The sequence below is a fragment of the Podarcis pityusensis genome, assembly GCF_964106645.2.
Source record: "Podarcis pityusensis genome assembly, chromosome: 2".
Taxonomy (NCBI): domain Eukaryota; kingdom Metazoa; phylum Chordata; class Lepidosauria; order Squamata; family Lacertidae; genus Podarcis; species Podarcis pityusensis.
The window spans coordinates 64,153,204-64,174,876 of record NC_138029.1 but is presented as its reverse complement, the minus strand read 5'-3'; the positions used below and the strand labels follow the sequence as shown (position 1 = coordinate 64,174,876).

At 43.3% G+C, this 21,673-nt stretch overlaps 1 protein-coding gene across 1 annotated transcript; it reads right to left on the bottom strand.

The window, feature by feature from the left end:
• Window positions 1–91: 91 nt before the first annotated feature.
• On the bottom strand, window positions 92–16,998 carry SMIM3 (small integral membrane protein 3). Its single transcript, XM_080996608.1, has 2 exons — window positions 16,640–16,998; window positions 92–2,082 (listed from the first exon to the last, which is right to left on the bottom strand). The coding sequence occupies exon 2, from the start codon at window positions 2,063–2,065 to the stop codon at window positions 1,880–1,882; it is 186 nt and encodes a 61-aa protein (XP_080852734.1). The 5' UTR covers window positions 2,066–2,082; window positions 16,640–16,998; the 3' UTR covers window positions 92–1,879.
• Between the last annotated feature and the right edge of the window lie 4,675 nt (window positions 16,999–21,673).

Sequence of the window (21,673 nt, the reverse complement as noted above, 5' to 3'; positions counted from 1 at the left end):
AAAAATATGGAACTGTTTTTAACTGTTGATGCTTCTACTGCGAAATCATTTTGAGATGTTTCACGATAAGCTGTTCACAAATGCGATAAAATAAAATAACAAACGTTTATTACATGGATTTGCCACAATATCACAGTTTCAGGAGGAGTTTACTGCTGATACAATGAATGGAAATGCATCCACTTTTATGTACAATACACAAACAAATTCTACTTAAACCTCTGAAACCATTTTTCACAGGGTGGAGTGTTTCTTTCCATAAAAACAGATTTATAAGTAGACTATCGCCAGCTCTGAACTACGAACGGACAACATCTCCTAACACCTGGCCTGGCAGGATGTTGCAGTGCCACTTGTGGCTGAGCGGAAGGGAGAGGTCTGGCCGATCTTGAGTCTTCCTTCAACACCACATAGCAGCAAGAATAGCTGCTGAACCTTTCCCCGGTGTGCAGACAGTGAAGGCCCAAGAGCCCTCTTTGGACTAGGAGTTGCCAGTTCTGCTGTATGAGGGAACAGATGACTGTCAAGAAAAGACACAGAAGTAGAGGCCAGCAGTAGCAGAGAAGGGAAATGAATCATGCAGGAACTACAACAAATTGTTGCATGCTCATGCCAATTATATGTTCACTGTTGTCAGGCAGAAATAAACATCTAGTAACCTCATTAGTAGATTAATGGACAGTTGCCTGAGGGTGCGTGTGAAACAGGGGGATGGATGGAACAGTCCATATCGCGTCACAACTGCAAAGATCCCCAGTCTTTACAAGTTTATTCCCTAGTTGCCATTCCTTCAGTACAACTAGGAAAGGCCCTCCCATCCCATTCACAGAACTGCAAGATGCACAGAGTTTCACAAACGCAGCAGCAAAAGAAAGCCTCTTTCGCTCCATTTTTTCATTGCCACATTCTAAACTAAGGTTACCAGACGTCCCCGTTTCCCGGGGACAGTCCCCGGATTTACAAATCAGTCCCCTGACAAAATCCTATCATTCCTATTGAAGTTGAAAAGTGTCCCTGGATTCATTGAAAAAAATCTGGTAACCTTATTCTAAACTGTTCCCTGACAGCAAATTACTTTGTTCAAATCTCATTCTCCCCTCCTCTGTTTTTTTTGTATTAGATTTTATTAGGTTCCTTAAAAATTGATGTTTAATGATGAATCATTTTGTAACTGTATACCACAAATACAATTACTTCACTTATCTACCTACATCTCATTTCTCCCCCCCCCTCCGCCCCAATTCCTTTTCGGCTGCTGCTGTTTGGATTAGAGGGATCTTGGAGGAAAGAAAGAATGACCAACATTCCAGCTGGGAGCAATCAAAGCTTTCCCCCACATGGTTTTTACCGAATATGTCTATGCCTATGTCTCAATTTGAAGGGGATAGATAAAACAGGTTGTGTTTCCACATCTGGAATCTACATGGAAGGGTTTTTTTGGATCACATTTCATTATTCCTTTCTGACATCTGTTTTTGCCAATTCCTTAGTCCTTTGGAATAGCTTGCCCAGTAAACATGAAGAACCATTTTTCAAATAAAAGGACACACCAAAAATCCAAAACAAGAACCATCTGGAATCCTGAACCAGCCAACTTGATTCCATAACTGGAGATAAAGTCCTGGATGTGGAGCATTAGGGACACAGTTTGTATTGTGCAGCCAGGCTTCTGGGGCACTTCTGGTGACATGTGACGTCCTCGTCACATGATCATAGTCTCTGTGCTGCTGTCATATTCTTGTTGGCATGCCTCCATTGTCTCCTCAGATCTTGGCCTGGTGTCAGAGAAAGCCTGATAAACTGACAGTTTCCCTATAATCCTTTCCCCCCCCCATGTTTCTCAAAAGCAAAGCCAAACATAGTGACATGGAAGCAAGTTTCACACGGCTCCATTATGTATCGGGTGTGTCCGGACTCTGTAAATGATCACTGCTGTCGCTGGGCACAAGAGCAGGGATGTCATGACAACGATGGTGACCAGGATGATCAGGACGATGACCCACACTTCCAAGATGTGCTTTGGAAGGGGAAACTGTGTGGGCTCTATGCTTCCCAAAACATCCATGCTCTTCCTGTTCCTCCCTAAAGCAAAGAAGAAGAAAAGTATCAATAAAACAGGACACAGAGCAAATGCAATCCTCACAGGTGATAAGCACATAACCTTTCCCTAACTCCAGCCTTGAAATAACAGAGCTTGGATAGGCTGCTTGAAATTTATGTAAGTTAGAAGACTTATCTGCACTTCATTCGGTCCAGAAGAAGACATGCAGGGCACTCCTATCTATACACATATTGTTATGAGTTTGTGGGTGCCAGACACCCCTAATCCCTAGATCTAGTAAGTGTTAGAATTTAATCAATGCTTGGGGTGTTAAAATGGGTGCCAGACCTCTCTAATCCCCAGGTCCAGCAAGGATTAAAATCTAATCAGAGCTAATTAAGCCTGGCTAGCTTCCTGTGTTGAAGTGATCACCTGGGTGATGGACCATTAAGAGGACAAAGAATCAAAGGATTCCTCAACAAATAAAACCAAAGTTTACAGCATAGAGAGGTTAGGAAGAATAATGTGGCAGAGTAGCAGAGCAGCAAGCTAGAAAGCCAGAGAGGCACACCAATGGTTGATCTCTGCCATAGCTGCAGCTATGGGAGAAACAAGGCCCTTTTGAGGTGTTAATGCTGTGAACCCCTCCATCATAGGCTCAGGTTGTATATATGTGTAAATAAACCATATACTGTATCATAAAGGCACCGCAGTCTCTGCTGTGCCCCATTTCCAAAAGGAAACACGAACCCTGGGTAAGTACCTGGAACCCTTGGAATCTCATACTGCTCAGAGATTGGAGTAGCATGCAACAATACTTACTCAAGCCCCACTTCATGTAATGGGGCTTTCTGGCACATAAATAGGCATATGATTGCAGCCTTAAGGATGTAAGGATTTGGTCTGTGCCAACACTGCTGCGTGGGATCAGATGGAATGGATCACTTCTATGGCTGCCTGCCTGCCATCCAGATACTACAGAGAAATAGATGTCATTTAATGTTATTTCATGTGTTGTTGCTTTCTCAGATAATTTGCTGTAGTGACTAGTATATTGTACATAGAGGAAGGAATTCAATGTTGTACAGTGGTACCTCAGGTTAAGATCTTAATTCGTTCCGGAGGTCCGTTCTTAACCTGAAACTGTTCTTAACCTGAAGCACTACTTTAGCTAATGGGGCCTCCCGCTGCCACCGCACCACCGCCGTGTGATTTCTGTTCTCATCCTGAAGCAAAGTTCTTAACCCGAGGTACTATTTCTGGGTTAGCGGAGTCTGTAACCTGAAGCGTATGTAACCTGAGGTACCACTGTACTATGCTGAATATTCCGTCAGTGCAAGCATTTCAGCTTGCTAGATGGAACAGTTCCACCCACCCACCTTCTTCCATGTGCTGTTCTGGGGATTCTCCTGACCGCTACCAGGAGAACTAGAGGAAACCTCACTGTGCAAATGAAAGCCCTTGCACAGGCTTCTGTCAAAGGGATTCATTAGCTGAATCCCACCCAGATATAGGACTTCTAAGTCCAAATTCCTACTCAATGGAAAGAGGGTCTGGAGCAGGTCACGAAGCCAGAGCATAATTTGGCGCATGTGCTAAATTAACAATTGATCCAGTTGCGCATCAAAGAATACAATGAATGTTATTTATTTCAGAGGACTGCATTTCCACAAAATGTCACAGAAACAAAAAGAGGGCTTTGTTGCAAAACACTGCTGCGCAACCCTGCCACATGGTCATAACATCAAAATGTGAAACTGTGCATGGTGGCACAGAAGGGAGGCAGTTCTCAGGGTGAGTGTGGGCTGCTGTTCATACTTCTTAAGCCACATGGTGAGGAAATGTTCTGTTTAATAAGGTATCTTGAGGAGGGAAGGGAGCTGTAAAAAGAAAACCATGTACTCTGATACCCTCCAATAAAAAGGCATCGTAAAATGCTGGCTCTTCATTAGTATTCATTACATGTCATTATTTTAACTGCGCCACTATTGTATAATCTGATGGAAAAAATGAACAACTCTGCTATTCTGCCCCTCAGTGAGATAGAAACATGTTTACTTAATGCAGGAGAGCCAAAGTTTAATTAGCCTGGAAGGCTTTTTCGTCCTATAGGGCACACCGTATTTTTCGTCCCGTATTTTTCGTCCTATAGGGCGCACCGGTCCATAGGACGCACCTCGTTTTTTGGGGGGGAAATGAATAAAAAAAATTATTCCCCCCCCCAGCCGCGGCTGCAGCCCCAAGCCTTGCACACACCTGCCCGAAGCACGGGGCGCCTTCCGGAGGGCTCCCGTGCTTCGGGCTGCAGGCTGCCGCCCCAAGCCTCGCACGCCCGGCGGGACCTCCCGCCGGGCGCGCGAGGCTTGCAGACAAGCCTCCGGAGGGCGCCCCCTGCTTCGGGCTCCTGCCCGGAAGCCTTGTGAGCCCACGGGAACTCCCGCCAGGCTTGCAAGGCTTGCGGATAGCTTCCTGAAGCCTGGAGAGCTAGAGGCATCGGTGCGCACCGACCCCCTCACTCTCCAGGCTTCAGCAAAAGCCTGCATTCGCCCCATAGGACGCACACATATTTCCCCTTCATTTTTGGAGGGGAAAAAGTGCGTCCTATGGGGCGAAAAATACGGTATTTCAAAACGAGGATGAGGAACATCAGATCTACAGGCCAGATGTGGCCCTCTAGAGATCTCTACCTGGCCTAAGAATTGTACCCATTAAAAACCCCGGAAGTGCTGCAGGATATCAGTGTATAAATCTTCTCAAGCAACATCACAGATTCTCTGCAAACTGGCAGGCCTTTTGTATGCTAAAAAAAATGAGATACAGTACATCATTTATGCCATCTGAATGTGAAACTGTGCCTTAAAAATGGAACAGTGGGGGGCAGGGGAGGGAGAGGAATTGTTCAGTTGTGTGTGAGCTACCTAATTGCTATGTTGTCCTCCACTATGGGGGGGTGTCCCCTGGTTTTTTGCCTCCTTTTACAAGTTCCTGTCAACACCAATGGATGACTTAAAGATTAGATAGATTAGATAGATATGCACAGTGTGTGTGTGTGTGTGTGTGTGTGTGTGTGTAATAAGTTCCGTAATGAGTCAGCTCAAAAGCAAGCAATTTGGCTCCCATCCAATCAATTGTAAGTAGCCAGAGTCTCTTCTCTCTCAGCAGCATATTGCCACAGCAGAATATGCTTTGCTGGATTAGTCTGCAGTCATAGAGGCACTGAGTATCTGCAATGAACCATTCTGATCAGTTTGCTGTCCAACTTCAGGCAAGCTGACACCTGTTTGCTTTTTTAATCTAGCAGGGATGATTCAAGAAGAAGCAATTGCCCTCCAAAAATATTCCCCACTACCTTTTTTGGTAACTGCACAGATGTGTATATGCACCTGCAAGAAGAGGAAGGTGGGAAAACATACCATAGGGCAGAGGTTGCCAGTGTGGCACCCATGGGGTGCATATGTGCCTGCAGAGGATTTCCCTGATGCCCACAGGGTCCCCATTTCTGGGTTCAAAGGATCAGAACAGGGCCTGTGCAAGGCCCTTTTCCTCTCCAAACGCAAGCATCTAATGTTCTCAGCCCCTCAACCAAAAAGAGTTATAGCCCTGAATTTCATCACCTTAACCTCAACATACAGACCAGTATCTGCACAATACTATCTACCTTAATGAGAAACATTGGACATCCCAGGCTAATAAATTGCTGCAGTTCTCTCCCTCGCCCTCTCTTCTCCTGGACGAATCCAACTGGTGTCCCATGAACTGCCGGAGTGTGTCTATGTATGAAGCAAGATGCACACCCATTCATAGTGCCTCCTACTTCGGTACTAGCAAAGGGGTACTGCCCTGCCCCTGAGGGAGGTCAGCAGGATAGATATAAATGTGGATGGCAAAGTGTGTGACGCACAGCTCTCTTCTCCAACAGAACAGTTTGGTCAGGGAGCTCAGGAGGATATATGCTGCCTGAGACCTTACTTTGCCCAATGGCAGAACTGGCTCTGGAAGGAAGCTTGCAGCTTCTATGCCCATGGGACCCTCCCTCTCATCTGTCCAGTCTCCAGGGAAGATTTTGCCTGGGCAAATAAAATTAGTGATGGAGTAAAAAATCCTTGCCAAATCTCCAGTCACACGGACTGCCTCTGTGTATATTTAAACTACAGTAGGCGTTGACGCAGATTTCGTGTCTGATTCAGCAGCCTTGAGGCATCTCACCTGTACTTAATCATGGTTTCCTGAGTCACGAAATCCGTTTCTTTACCCGAATGAAGCAACTGATGACACCAAACTGTGCTCAAACCCCTGCCAGCTGGATACGTTGCTGTTTCCCACCCTGATCTTTTGATCCTGTTAACATTTATTTATTTATTTATTTATTTGCTTGCTTGCTTGCTTGCTTGCTTGCTTGCTTGCCTGCCTCTCCAGTCAACATCAGCCTACAAAGCAAACCAATCCATTCTTTCTCAACAAGAGACTCAACACCTGATTCTGTCAATGAGTCGAATCCGGACTAAGGCTGTGTACACATTATCAGCTCAAAACACAGCCACATCATTCTGTTTCTCAATTCAGATCAAAAGTGCTTTGGGGAAAACACATCAAAACACAGTATTTCCTAAGAAGACCACCTCAGACTACCTCCCTCCGCCCAACCTAGGGTGATCTACCATCAGCTGCCCTGTGGGAAAGATCCTGGTAACTTTTTAACATGTTGTTTATTGTGTTTTTAAAATATGTAGTTAGTTGCAAGCCACTTTGGAAGGATTTGTATCCTGAAAGGCAGGTTATAAATAAATGTAACCAGGGATGGGAATCCTGTGGCCTTCCAGATTTTGTTGGACTCCAACTGCTGTTTAATGCCCTAGATCAAAAAAGCAGCTCGTCCCCTTCCTGGCAAAGTAAGTTATAAAAATACAGAGAAAATGTCCACTTTAGGATAAGCCTTAGTGGAACAAAACTGCTATCATGTATGCAAGAAGAAAAGGACATGCAATTGTTGTTTCAGCAGACCTATTTGCCACGAGTTTTCATGGGGAATTATGTCCTAGGACTATCCTAATTCAGAACCACTGACGAAGTATGAAAAATGCTAACCTCTGCTCTGGTAACCAATCATCTCAATAAGAACCAACTGTGGCACTCAACTGTAAATACATGCTATAAAAATATCTGCTACTAATGGGAAATGGAGGTGTCATCATATGTTGATGTTTCTCTGCAACTTCTGAATCAGGAAAGGCTGTGCAAGCCCTGAACTTAGTGCCTGGACTTGGTGGTGGGTTAGGTGGGGATCGATAAACTGACTATAAATCCTGGGCAGATGGAGGCAACATGGATGGGCCGTTCCTGAGTCTGCTTTCGATTGGGGTTGTACTCCCGCATCTCTGTCGCTTAGAGGCCCAGGTGATCTCAGTGACTAGGAGTGCCTTTTACCAGCTTCAGTTGGGAAGAGAGCTACAGCCATTTCTGGGTTGGGGCAGCCTAATCACGGTCATCCAGTAACCTCCAGGTTGGTTGCTGCAATGTGCTGTATGTGGGGCAGGACTTGGAAGCTGCCACCTCATGCAAAATGTGGGGCAGAATATAGTAAGTCATTGTGGAAATAACTGCACTGGCTGCCAATTAGCTACTGGGCTAGGCTCCAGGGGCTGGTATTGCTGCATAAAGCCATGTACAGCTTGGGACTAGGTTACTCAAAAGTTCATCTCACCTTCTGCATAACCAACCAATCACTACATTCTGAAGGAGAGGGCATCCTGCAGGTACCATGCTATCAGGAAGTGCATTCTTCACAAGGTCAGAATCAGACTTTGAGAGTGGTGGCACCTTTCCTGTGGAAGGGAACTTTGGTCACATTATATATCAGATCAATGCCTTCTCTACTACTGTCATTTTAGTGCCTGCTAAAAACATTCCTCTTTCCACAAGCTTTCTAAACAGAGCTCTTTATTCCAGTTGCTATCTGTGACGGATATGAATTGTTCTTACATGTGTGCTGTTGTTGTTTTAAAATAGTTTTTTTTAATTTTATTATATGTGTGTGTGTGTACACAATTTTATTTTAGTACCCCAGGAAGACGAGGGAATGACTCTGCAAATTGTAGCTCTGTGAGGGAAACAGGGAAACTTCTAACAATGCTGACACTTTAAATCTCTACAGGATTCTGTAGAGGAAGCCATGGCTGTTTTAACTATATAGTGCAGAAGGGACCTTGGTTTTAAGAAGTTACTCCTTATGTTTTAGCCAAAATCTGCTTCCCTGCAATTCCCATCCACTGGGTCTACTCTTGGTTCTGTAGATCTCTTAGTTGCAGCCTAAAAGGACACTCCATTGACTAAAGATGTCAATAAACTGAAAAATAAAATGTTAACCAAAAATCATGGTTCAAAATTTAGGAAAGATAACCACAGTGGCTCTGTCAGGAATATAATTCATGAGCAGGATTCCTGGGAGTGCAGGCTGGTTGGGAGTGCTAGTTTAATTTGGGATTCAAGTTTCACCGCAATGCTATTTTGTGGGTTTCCATGTCAGAGTCTTACATGGAATAAGACTCTCCTATGTCATAGGCAGGCTGAGGCGTGTTTCAGTGGAGGAATTTGCTGGCAAGCTTCTGCTGAAATGGAAGGCCTTCCTTCTATGAGCGTGTGTGTGAGGCAGAGCCTACACACAGCACAGGAAAATGTGTGCTCCATGCTCCGTTTACAGAGAAGTGCATTAGTGCTGTCGTTATTTGGAATGAACTTCCTGGCAAGCAGTAATCTAAGCTGTTGATTTGCTCCGAGTGAAACTCAGTTATTTCCTACACTGACAAACGTTTTGTGGCTCCAGGCTCTGATCCCTGGACACTTCCTCATGTCGTGAGCAGCCTCAGTAATCGTATTAGTTTTGCTTGGACTTCATGTCCACAGTCATGTCACACACAGAACTAAACTGGGATGCTGGAATACTTGAGATTTAATGCCGGCGAGTCCCATTAATTCAATACAAAAGCAATCGACTTCAAACACAGCTTTCTGACAGCCATGATCGTACCATGAGTAGAACAAGGATGAGGAACATCTGGTCCTCCATATGTTGTTACACTAAAGCTCCCACCAACCTTTGGAGCGACGTGTTGGGCATGGATCCAGGAGACCCTGCTTAGCCATTAAGTTCACAGGAGCAGTCCCTGTTTCTCAGTTTAACTTCCTCTTATGCTTGTTGTCATGGAAATGAGACAGTACCACACATCATGTGTATGAGTATGAGAAGGTTTGAAGTGAAGGACTACACCTCTCTCTGCGTCTTCCTCTTCCTTTCCATTCCTATGAAGGGTTCCATGTGTGGCCCAGAGGCATTTCTAGGAAATGTGAGGGAAGAAGGTAGACTTGCTAGGTGCCTGCACATTGCTTTTCAGCCAGCACAGTACAAATTAAACAAAACAGAAAACTGGAAGAGACAGCTGGCGAAGAAGGGGCTGTCTGCAGGCATCATGTAAGGGACCTTGGTTTCAGTATAAGAAGCTTAAGTAATCCTTGCTTACTTACTTGCCCCTCTTGGGCAAGTCATTCCCTCTCACTTTAACCTACCTCAAAGGGTTGTTGTGAGGCCCCAGTGCTGTGCTGATCTGAGTGACAGGGTGTGATAAAAATGTCATACGAAGAAAAAGCTTACACAACTGTGCAACTTGTTATGCGATGACCATGGGATTGTGTACAATGAGCGAGCGGCCCCAACCGAGCAGCCTGACATCATCTTGGCTATACCATTTTTGTAATTTATCCCCGAAGTTTGGTGACGCTCGTTGCCACTTTGACATCAGCAAGAACAGGTTAAGCTGGAGTCACTGTGCCAATTCTCTTAAGTGCTCCAGATCAGAAAGATAACATGACGTCAAAACCTGTGGAGATTCAAAGGCCAGGCTACACCCATCTTAATGCCTTCAAGGGATTACTTGTTAAAACACAGGCTGTTTGTAAGAAACCCACAAACCTATTTATTACTATCACGCAGCACAGGGGGCTCCACATTTAAACCAGTTGCCGACAAACAAAAGGGGGGTGGGGACCCAACAGGCACTGTGCTCTGAATCCTGGCGTTTAATGAAATGAGAGAGTTTGGTGGAGCTTGGAGAAGATTCAAGAGCAAGTTACTCAAATTTTAAGAGATTCTTCATTGCCGGTTTTAATGGTCATTCTTGCTGAGCTGAGGATTTATGGAAACCATTTCTCCCTCAAATTGTGAACGCATCCTGCTGGGTGTTCAAATGCAAAGACTATAAACATGGAACAGTCTTCCCTTGGGAGGTGGTGGACTCTCCTTCCTTGGAGGTTTCTAAGCAGAGGTTGGATGGCCATCTGTCATGGATGCTTTAGCTGAGATGACTGCATTGCAAGGGCTTGGACTAGATGACCCTTGGGGTCCCTTCCAACTCTATGATTCGATGGACCTGTTGCTCTTGTTACTACTTTCTGCAGGCCCTGCCCAGTTCACCTGGCCACCCTACTTCTGGGGTAAATTCATCTAAATCTATGTCTACCCTAACATTACAGCTCTCCCAGCCAGAAGTGACCACCCCATCTGGTTGTACAGTGGCTACTGCCTCCACCTTCCTGCCCCTCCAAAGGAAATCCCTGCTAGTTCCTAAGTGACTCCAGCACATCAGGAGCTGGGGTTGTTCTTCGAGTTCACCTGAAAAGTTTTAATTCTTGTTGGGAGGGTGACCAACAAGGTACTCACCCACATATCAGGTGTTTACCATATTGTATCAAACAATACTTGATGCACTTAATTTAGCAGGGCACAGGGTTCAGTAACCCCAACCCAACTGTCTTAATAGGCTACAATGGAACAACCCTAAACTCATAACCAGAAATACAAAAGTCCAGGCAGCCATTAGGCAGTAGAGCCCCCCCAAAGCTGGGCCTGCTAGTAATTGGTACCTGGGTAAAAGCATAAGAAGAGTCCTGCTGGATCAGGCCCATCTAGTTCAGCATCCTATGGCAAATGGATGGAACAGCACTCTCTTCTATGGTGAGTCCCAGCAGCATCCTGCCTTTGACAGGAGAGCCAGAACATAGCTATTGTTGCTAGTAGCCACTGATTGCTTTACGCTCTATGAATCTGCCTAATCCTCTTTTAAAGCCGTCCAAGTTGGTCATCTTGTGGGAGCAAATGCCACAGTGTACAACCATCACCTCATTCTGTTGCATGTGTCAGCCCTTTGCTACTTTCAAATAAACACGAAACTCCATTATCCATAAGGTATGGCATTATACAGGAATGGAAATGAGAGGCAAAAGTCAACACTTGGCTCAAACTGTGCGCAATGGAACAGAGCAATGCAACCTTATTGCTCTTAAATGATAACAATGAATGGGTGTCAGTTCAGGGCCCAGAGTATAGGGCAGATAAAAGATTCAAAAGTTTGTTCCTGGGCAGATATTTAAATAAAACATTAAATAACTATAGCAATGCTATCAACACAGATTAAGCAGCTGCCCTTGGCACACACAGACCTGTTGGATTGCTTATAAGGGTCACTCGGGGTATTTACGGGTGTGGAAACCAACACATTGGGGTCCATTCTACAAGTTCTGCCCCAGCTTCCAATCTTTCCAGGTCTCCATTTGCATAAACCCAAGGCACATACCCTGCAGCAACATGCATAGGTTCCCATACATGTGATCCATGTGCCAGTTATTGATGGTGCATATGGAGAACTTGGAACATATGGAAGTCAGCAATGGGACGCCCATCTCCCACTCCATGCCTTAATTTGTACACAGCTGGGCACCTGATGAGGGCTAAGGTGTAGAATGGTGGGGGGGGGGAGAGCCCATGGCCCTCCAGATGTTGCAGGATCCCAATTCCCATCAGCTCCAGCTGGCATTATCAGAATCACAGAGCTGTAGAGTTGGAAGGAACATTGAGGGTCAACTAGTCCAACTCCCTGCAGTGCAGGAATCCTGCCCACAAGCATCTCTGGGTGGGCTTGAACCACTAACTTTCCGGTAAACAGCCAGTTGCAAAAGAAGATGGGTTTCATAATCTAGCAACATCCAGAGGGCCACAGGTTCACTACCAATGTTCAAAATTCGCCATGTGCATTTTGCACCTGGCTATCACCTACTTGCAACCACATGAAGATGCCCAGGTACCAAGATGGTGCCTGACATCACCATCTGGAGGTGCATGCCTGGGGATCCTGGGATCTTGACTGCTTTCACACACTAGCAACAGCTTCCTGTAGAATTCTATTCGTGATATTTTATCTGCATAATCAGAAGGAATTTCAGGAACCAAAACGTCGTATTGGGAAATATGACTTCCAAGACATCTGGCCACAATATGGCACCTAGACATTCCGTTTAGGTGACTGTAACCCTGGTTTAAGGAGTCATTTGGCTCCTAGCTTCTATATCTGAGTTTCTAACGCTGTTCCCTACCTCTAGTGTAGTACAGTGGTACCTCAGGTTACATACGCTTCAGGTTACAGACTCCGCTAACCCAGAAATAGTATCTCGGGTTAAGAACTTTTCTTCAGGATGAGAACAGAAATTGTGCTCTGGTGGTGCGGCAGCAGCAGGAGGCCCCATTAGCTAAAGTGGTACTTCAGGTTAAGAACAGTTTCAGGTTAAGAACGGACCACCGGAACGAATTAAGTTCTTAACCTGAGGTACCACTGTATAGATGTTTCCAATTAATAACCTGACACTGCCAAAAACAATGGGGGGAATGGCATTCCTGTCATGCAGTTCCTTAGAAACGCAACATAATTGACAAAAACTCTGTCCTATGTAAGCTATACAATACTTAAATGTTAATTGTTTATTTATTTAACAAGTATCTTTCTTGGATAGAAACTGCCTGTCTGCAGAAAACTACTACTATCTATTTCAAATTCAACAGGAGTGGAAGACGTGTTATTAAAGCACATAGCTTGCTTGACTGGTTAAGAGTCTGTCCTAATTTGATTGGAAAATCTCTTGCTTTCCAAAGAAAGTGGAAACAAATCAGAAGGGAGAAGTCTAATCAAAGCAGAGGCATGAAAATCAGGAAGCATCTTATCTGAGAGCAGAGGAAGCCAGTCTGAGATTATTTTGGTGGCCAGGTATAAAAATAAAATTAGTGCTCTTAGCACGCCACAAAATAATACTAAAAAACAAAATGGACATACAGTAGTCTAATAATGCCATGCCAAATCTGTCGCCTGAAGCTGCCTCTTAATGGGAGGTCCCTTTTCAGAAACATTATCAGTCCTTCCTTGAAGGTTCAGCTTTTATTTTTAAAAATACTCTGGCCCTTTTTAAGACTGGAGATATAAGGAGGGGGTGGGGAAGGCTTCAGGCAGCATCCTATCCAATTGCTCATTAAGAAGCAATGCAATTAAATCCCTTCCAACAAAGACAGATACCTGTATTTATGATCTTGCAGTTCTGTAAGTAATTCCCCCCCTTACCACAAGGTTTCTGGCTAGGTGCCTGAAGTAGAGCAGAGAGAGAGAGAGAGAGAGAAAGAAAGAAAGTAAAGGGGCCCCATCACTTTATATGATGAACAGATTGTTGTTGTTATTTACTGAATTTATATACCGCCCTATACCTGCAGGGCAGTTCACAGCATAAAATCAAAATATATCAACCACAACCATATGCTGTAGTTTTGGCACCAGTTAGCATCCCCCACTGGGGACATGAAGAACCTAGGATAGCAGGCAGCCTTCAAATCATCAGTAAGGGAGGAGGGAGGAGCAATTCCCATTTGTGAGGTAGAGACTGAAGGCTCCAGACCAGAGAATCTGCATTTATGTCCCTTTCACTTGTCTGCTTTCACCTAGAATTCCTTCAGCCCCAGAATTCCAAAACATGGGATGTTGCTTTGGGCTCACCTGCCTTGCCATCTCCACTGCCTCCTGCCATCCCTGGGAGCGAGACCCATCCAAATATGCATCTATTTTACATTCTGCACTTTAGCAGAGTGTGGTAGGATTGTTTTATAGTATTATTGCATGGGCACTTTAGGAAGTTTGTGTTTATTGTATTTCGCTTTCTCCTTGTTAACTGATTTCAGCTGTTGTTTGACAATTAAAAAGAAAACAAAACCTAAATGCAATAAATAGTAATAAGATGACATGTAAAGGCTTAAAAGCGTGCAGTTGATTTCTGGGTTTTATTTGGGAACCAGACGTGTCAATTTCCTCTACATGTGTGTAGGATTTGACAAGTGCTCATTCACATCCAGACAGGCCATTTCAGTATGGATGGCTAGAGATGGAGGAGGAAGCATGCCTTGCGGTGGACAGCTTCTTCGACTATTGTATAAACCAGCCAAATGTCTCTCAAAAGCAGCACAAGAGAAACAGCGGAATATCCAATGCTAAGTCAGTGCCCAAACACTACTGATCAAAATACAAATGGTACAACAGTTAAGGGTGCAGACATCTAAATGATGGCAAACTGGCACACTGTATGTGATAGGCTGTGTGGCAGAAAGCTACCAAGTGATTTAGAACACAGTGGAATTTGTTAGTATTGCTGGTAATTTACAATGTCCTTTACCATCTTTATTTCATGCCCGCCCTTAATGTCACAACAATCCTGTGAGCTGAATTGCTGTTATTTCCATTTCATAGACAGGTAAGAGAAGCTGAAAAATAAAGGACTTGTCCAGAGTCATACACATAATCCAAGAACGAAAAAGGAGTTGAACAGTAGTTCATCTTGTTCAACATCTTGTGCTGTACCACACCCAATCTTTTCCAAATGCCTGAACTAATAGAGATATCCAAAGCATCCCTATCCAGTCTTTCCTTTAAAACTTCAAAGGGTTTCTTGGAAAGTGGAAAACATAGCAGATAGGAAGCTTCCCCTAAGCTTTTGTTCATGCCAGAAGCTATAAAGGAAAGAGGGGAGGAAAAAAACAAAATAAAGACACAGCACATCTGTGGTTAGTACGGTTATGAAATTCATACAAGCAACATAAAACTTCCAACCTTATATTTGACTTTCTTTGCATTTAGGTACGTCTGTCACAATTAAACGGACAAGAGTAGGAATGTGTTTATTTCTTTGAATCAAAAGATGAACCTGGTGACACGCCTTGCAACTGTCCATTTCTGATCAGCTGCATAGAGAAGACTGCAAACGCACTAACCAGAAATGGGTTGAAAACCAAGAGAAAGTGAAAAATGAAAATAACAGAATATCATCTGAAACGATCAAACGCATACCCATATGGGAGATCATATACATTCTGTAGCCTGAGAGCCACTCCCAATTCTTTTTCAAGCACCGATAAAGGCAATTAGACATGCTAATGAATTCCAGCTCACTGCAATTCTTTTGGATAAGTACTAAATTAGCGTCATTTTGCTACTGGGAATAGAGACGGTTACACAACACTGTGTGGGCAACAAAATGTATAATGTACATAGGCCATCACAGGTGATTAATGTAAGCATCACTGTTATAGGTACTGGCTTCCCTCTGCATATGCATGTGGTGGATTAACTATGTCTAGTCATCGCATGTGCCCAACTCCATGGGTTTTTCCCATATATTGCTATAGGGAAATGAAGGAAAACAATTGCCTTTCGGAAACAGTCTGGAGATAAGGATCCAACAACAGAGGAACTACTGCCAAAAACCAGGATACGAACAGCAAACCGCACAACATTTTTACATCTTGGTTTCATCTCATAGTTTTTGTTAGTGATAGCTTTACACTAGTTGCTATAAAAATGATAGGCAAGAATACATGCAATACACATTTAAAGATCTCATGTTTATATTATAAACCACAGGAAAAAAGCTAACTATAAAACGAACAGCAGTAAAACAGCACAGGCATATCTAAAAGATCAGTATATACAGATATATAAATTACAGATGGGTAGCCGTGTTGGTCTGCCATAGTCGAAGTAAAAAAATTCCTTCCTGTAGCACCTTAAAGACCAACTAAGTTAGTTCTTGGTATAAGCTTTCGTGTGCATGCACACTTCTTCAGATACAGATGTGTATCTGAAGAAGTGTGCATGCACACGAAAGCTTATACCAAGAACTAACTTAGTTGGTCTTTAAGGTGCTACAGGAAGATATATAAATGTGTGCGCATGTGTCAAAGGTTTAGCTTAAGCAATGCTCACCAGAATAAAATAGTCGTAAGAGAAGGTTTGCTACCACCTTAAATGGCCCAGTGTAGAAGGAAACTTACAAATGGGTCTTGCAGGGTAGTTACCTGATCTTGCAGGGCAAGATCACTCACTTTCCTGAAAAAAATTATCCAATGACCTTCTGAAATGAAGATCAAAGATGGCATGGATAGAGCCCTTTCTTATTGACGAGCTACTTGTGGAATTTCCCTTGGGACTTAAAACTATTACTGATCTCCAAGGCAAGCAAGCAAGCAAACAAAAATCGGAGCAATGCTAAATGCAAACGGGAAAGGAAGTGAAGAGAAACTGACATGAAGAAGGTGTTGGAGGAATATGAAAGCGCACGAATAAAGCAAACAAACAAGCAAGCAAGCAAGCAAGCAAGCAAGCAAGCAAAAGAAATCGTGGCACTCGCCTCTCTCGAGAGTAAAAATTCACGGACAAGTCGCTGCTCATCGCTACAAAGAGGACTTACAGGAGTTTCTTATGCTGCTCTTGAGTCTCCGGGCTGCTTTCAAACCCCGCCTGGAGAGTCGCCTGCTCGGCTTGCGAGCGTCTGGTCCAAAGGAGCGCAAAATCCGCGGCCGCCGAATAACTGGACGAAGAAAAGTGGGGAGTAAGTTCACGCACACCCGGCAGATGGGATCCTCTTTCTCCGAGCCCGGCGGACAACTTCCACCCCGCAGACCCTGCTCTGGCCAACGGGATGCCGCCTCCCACGCCCGGAAAAGGGAATTCGAACAAAAGCGAAAGTTTCCCTCTCGCTTGCTCCGCGCGCTGGAACTCCGCGCTCGCCTCGTTTGCGCTGCTGGGAAGGTCAGGCTTCGGCTGGGCAGCCGCGCTACTACGCCCCGCCCCCGCGACATCAAAGGCGAGCGGGCCACCTAGTGGCCACATGCGAAGTGCAAAACCTTAGTTTGATTTGATAGGTTTGATTGATATACCAGTAGTATCCAGTTGTATACCTTCTCATCAGAAATAGCATGACGAGGAGATATTTGATTAAGTATAAAGTAGCTTGTCAAAGAAAAAAGAAAAACAAACCAACATGGCTGTATAACAATGAAGCATTTATTTATGATGGATATATGATGGGTGATTATCATGTATGATATCATGCATGAGATATTATATATGATATATGTTAATCAGTGCTTTTTTCTGGAGGGACGCAAGGGGACGCATACCCCTAAACATTTTGAGAATCTTTGTACTTCTGTCCATTTACTGTATTTATTTTTCCTGATTTGAACTATAAAATGGTGATTTTCTTGAGTCAAAATGAGAGTACCCCTAAACATTTTTTAAGGAAAAAAAACCACTGATGTTAATTTTAAAAGATTTCTGGGTCTGGAGTAGCCCCTAGACCCAATGGAAACGTGCACTCATGGCCACAGTGATATATGAGCTGCTTTACACAAAATAAAAACTCTGACATACGCAGACATACACATGTAGACCTGGTGAGAACCCACCATCATAGTAAAGAGTTTGGTGGCACCTTAAAGACCAGGAAACATGCTGTGATGTGAGTTTTCTTAAGGAAGAGCTTACTTCATTGGATCCATTTCTCTCAACTTCCTGTTACATGGAACATGCACATTTCCCAAACTTTTACTTAGTATCACAGAGTACATGTGGTTTTCCTATGCGGAAGTAAAATGCATTCATGTAGATAAGCAACTGCATAAAATGTGGCCCCAGAATGTGAACATATGCAAGACTTCACTTGAGATTCAGCACTGGAATCATTAATGTCAGGACTTTGCCCTGTAGTGCATGAAATAATAATAAAAAAAGAGAATTGCAGCTTGCTCTTAGTTTTCTGAAATCAACAGCTGTTCTTTTTTTTTATGTTCTCTCTTCACTGTCAGAGTTATGAAAATACACGTGCCAGATGAAGTAATGTGAGTCATGGAAGTCATATTTTCCTGGAAGCTCGCTATGGTGTCTGTTTCTGAGAGCTGAGTGGTGCACTCACAACACTATACTGAGACTCTTATATTGCCAATGATGACTAAAACTCTATTCAAAACATACAATTGTGACTAAATCAGGGGTAGTCAACCTTTTATACCTACCGCATACTAGTGCATCTTTCTTGATGGTAAAATTTCCTTACCGCCCACCAGTGCTCGATGGAAGGAGGATTCAGCTTGTGCCGTAGAACCCCCAACCGCCCACCTAGAATCCTGAAACACCCACTAGTGGGCAGTAGGGACCAGGCTGACAGACAACCGCTGGACAGGGTTAACTTGTTGCATCTCAAGGCCTATCCTTCCTGCCTCCCTGAATGGGCAACCTGGGTGGACCTTGGTTCACCTCTGCTAACATTCTGAAGCATTTCAGGCCACGGTGCCAATTTCACAGGCATCTATACATGCTCAGCTAAGTCCTGTGCTGGGGATCTTCAGCAAGTGAAGCTCCATGAAGTCCATGCTGTTAATCCACAAGGAAGGTAGCACATAAGAGAAGCTATTTGCTTAGAACAGCCAGGGCATGTTCAAAGGGTAAACAATCTTTTCTTCTGGATTTAAATTAACTTCAATGCTCTGTTTTTAATATTTGGTTAATGTACGTATATTTTGTTATATTTTGATTTTGTAGAATCCTATTGCTCTGTATTCTGCATGTGCTGGCAGCTAACGATTCATTGGGCTATTCTGTTGTGGGTTTAATCCTAGTGAAAAAGGTGGAACAGTTAGCTAAACTGGTCTTCCTGTTGACCCCAGAAGGAGCCATGGTACAGACAGGGACAAGAACTTCATTAAATGCTCCAAGGTGCATCACACCCTTTCAGAAGGAATGTTCTTTTTCTGGATAATTGTCTTATTTCAACCACAGAGTACATTTAAAAAATCTTCTTCTATGCCTTCTAGTGGCTAAGGGAAGGACCTCACAATTTAGGTCTTGTCTAGTGTAGACATCATCCCTCTTTAGAACATAGCTTAAATATGATGACCATTGAAAATAGAAGAGAGCCATCACAAGTTCAAGTGCTCAAAACAAGGAAGACCTACTTTGATTGGTGGTAACATTAACAACAACAACAGCAACAACAACAACTTTATTTATACCTTGCCCACCTGGGTGGCTTACAGCATATCTAAAAACATAATAAAAACATTAAACCTAAAAAACTTCCCTAAACAGGGCTACATTCGATGTCTTCTAAAAGTCAGATAGTTGCTTATTTCCTTGGCATCTGAAGGGAGGGCATTCCACAGGGAGCGCGCTGCTACCCAAACTCAGGAAAGCCATTTGGTCATTCTGCTTCCTTCTTCTTATGAAACCTGTCTTCGTCATATGAAACCTGCTAGAAGGACATCAAGGGACCCACTAAAGCTACAAAAGCAACCAGGAAATAAACTCGTTTAAATCAATTGCTTGTCCCTGAGGGGAAATGATGACTCTAATTGAGCTTGCAGGGTATGAGGAATTTCTATAGAGGTGAGCATGAGCATGTATTTGGTTGGGATTTGAAAGAAGATGAGGAAACTCCACACCAAAGTTCCTCGAGAAGGAAAAGTAAAAGCCCTTTATTAAGATCTCCCTGTGATGTGAAATGTTTGTTTTACTGAAAATTCATATTAAGGCATTTCTCAGGATGCCAAAAGAATAGCCCAGCCGTGGGAAACTGGATTTCCTCCATGTGGAACATTACACAATAGAAAGTTTCTCTTGGAATATTCCACTGTTGCATGATGTTAAAAGGCCAAGGAAATATGTCTATTCTTGGCTGACAATTTATTTATGTTTTAAGCAAGTAATAGAAACAGCTTCAGTTTTCAGTGGCCACTTCATACCAATTAGCTAACCTTCCAATATAGGGGCATGAGAGCAGCTTGTAAGTATATAGTTCAGAAATAATGCTAACCCACAGTCTGTTTTAGCAATACTTTTTTTTTGAAAAAAAAAACTATCAGTTGTCCAACAGATAACCAAACAAACCATAACCTTTCCCCCTGAAATATACTCAGAGTCGAGAGTGGATTTCATGCTCTTTATTCAGCTCATAGAGGTGAGGAGGAATGGAAGTTCCCCCACAATATCTGCTTTATATACATTATTTACACAATGGGCTGCACGTGATTGGCTAATTACGGGATTCTCCTGTAGGCCAATCAGGTTGTGGATTCACTTCCACCTGGAGCTGGATTGGGTGGCTCCTGCGGATCAATCACACTGCTGCATTGTTCTAGGACCAATCAGACTGCTGCATTCTGAATCCTATTGTTCTAGGACCAATCAGACTGCTGCACTTTCGATCCTATTGTTCTAGGACCAATCAGACTGCTGCATTTTGGATCCTATTCAACTCAGTACATAACACCCCCCAAAATTTGGTTTTTCCTTCCCAGCTGCTCTTGGCTTAAGGTACTTTTGTAGCTTTCTGAGCATCTGAGATGGGGTGGCCAAACAAACCATGGTTACGGATGGGTGCTGGATTAATATTATGCCAAACCACAGTTAAAACGAAGGTTTGTAAGCCAGAAACAAATGATGAAATAAACCGTAGAAGAATATAATGCTTTAGAATGGATGCTTTAGCTGAGATACTTGCATGGCAGGGGGTTGGACTAGATGACCGCTAAGGTCCTTTCTAATTCTATGTTTCTATGATTCCAAGGTGCCTCTTTTGACAGGAACCTATACTTACATGGTTCTGATGACACCGGGCATACCTCCCTGCTACACCTGGTACCTTAATCCTAAAACCAGTACCATAGTTCCATTAAGAGTTTTCCTGACAAACTTATGGCAAAGCTGCCTGCTACATTAGATAGACTTCACATACTGTATATGTATTTTTAGTTAATTAAAATGCTGCATTCTGAGAGGTTCATGAAAGCTTACAGTGAATGTGTACACCACCCTCCCCACAGTACCCATGCCACACACAGCAAATAAAACATATCTGTGGAAAGTCAATTTTCAACTCCATTTGGAGCTTACAGCACAAGAACAAGGATTGGATAGTAGGAGGAGAGGAGTCACCGACAGGTGGGGAAACACTGTAAATATATCTAAGCTTCCATAAACATTGCTATAGAACTAAGGTACTGGCTAAATGACAAAGTAAACACGAGTCTTCAGTTGTGCTTTTGCATAGTATGAGGTTTTCAGGGTGGATTATGTGTCCTAAACAGTTTCAGCTTGATCATCGGAAGGAATTCCGAAAATTTTATTTAAAGGGGGAAAAACCAATTAAGAAGATTAGGACTGAGATGCGCTTCCTAATATATTTCTACCTTTCACAGAAATGTCCCCAGGGTGGCTTACAACACTACAATAAACAATACAATAAAATATATGGTCAAAGTAATCTCTTAAGTATCAAAATCCATAAAAGAGTAGCATAAAAATCACCAGCAGAGATATTAATGAATGTGTTATATATAATATATATATATATGTTTTTATACACAGCTACAGACTTTATCATGCTGTAAATTTTGTGGATTCTGTACAGAAACGTTAAAACATGTTCTGTGGCATCCATGAAATC

Coding starts and splice junctions, on each gene's coding strand:
- SMIM3 (XM_080996608.1), bottom strand. CDS start 2,065: ATGGATGTTTTGGGAAGCATAGAGCCCACACAGTTTCCCCTTCCAAAG.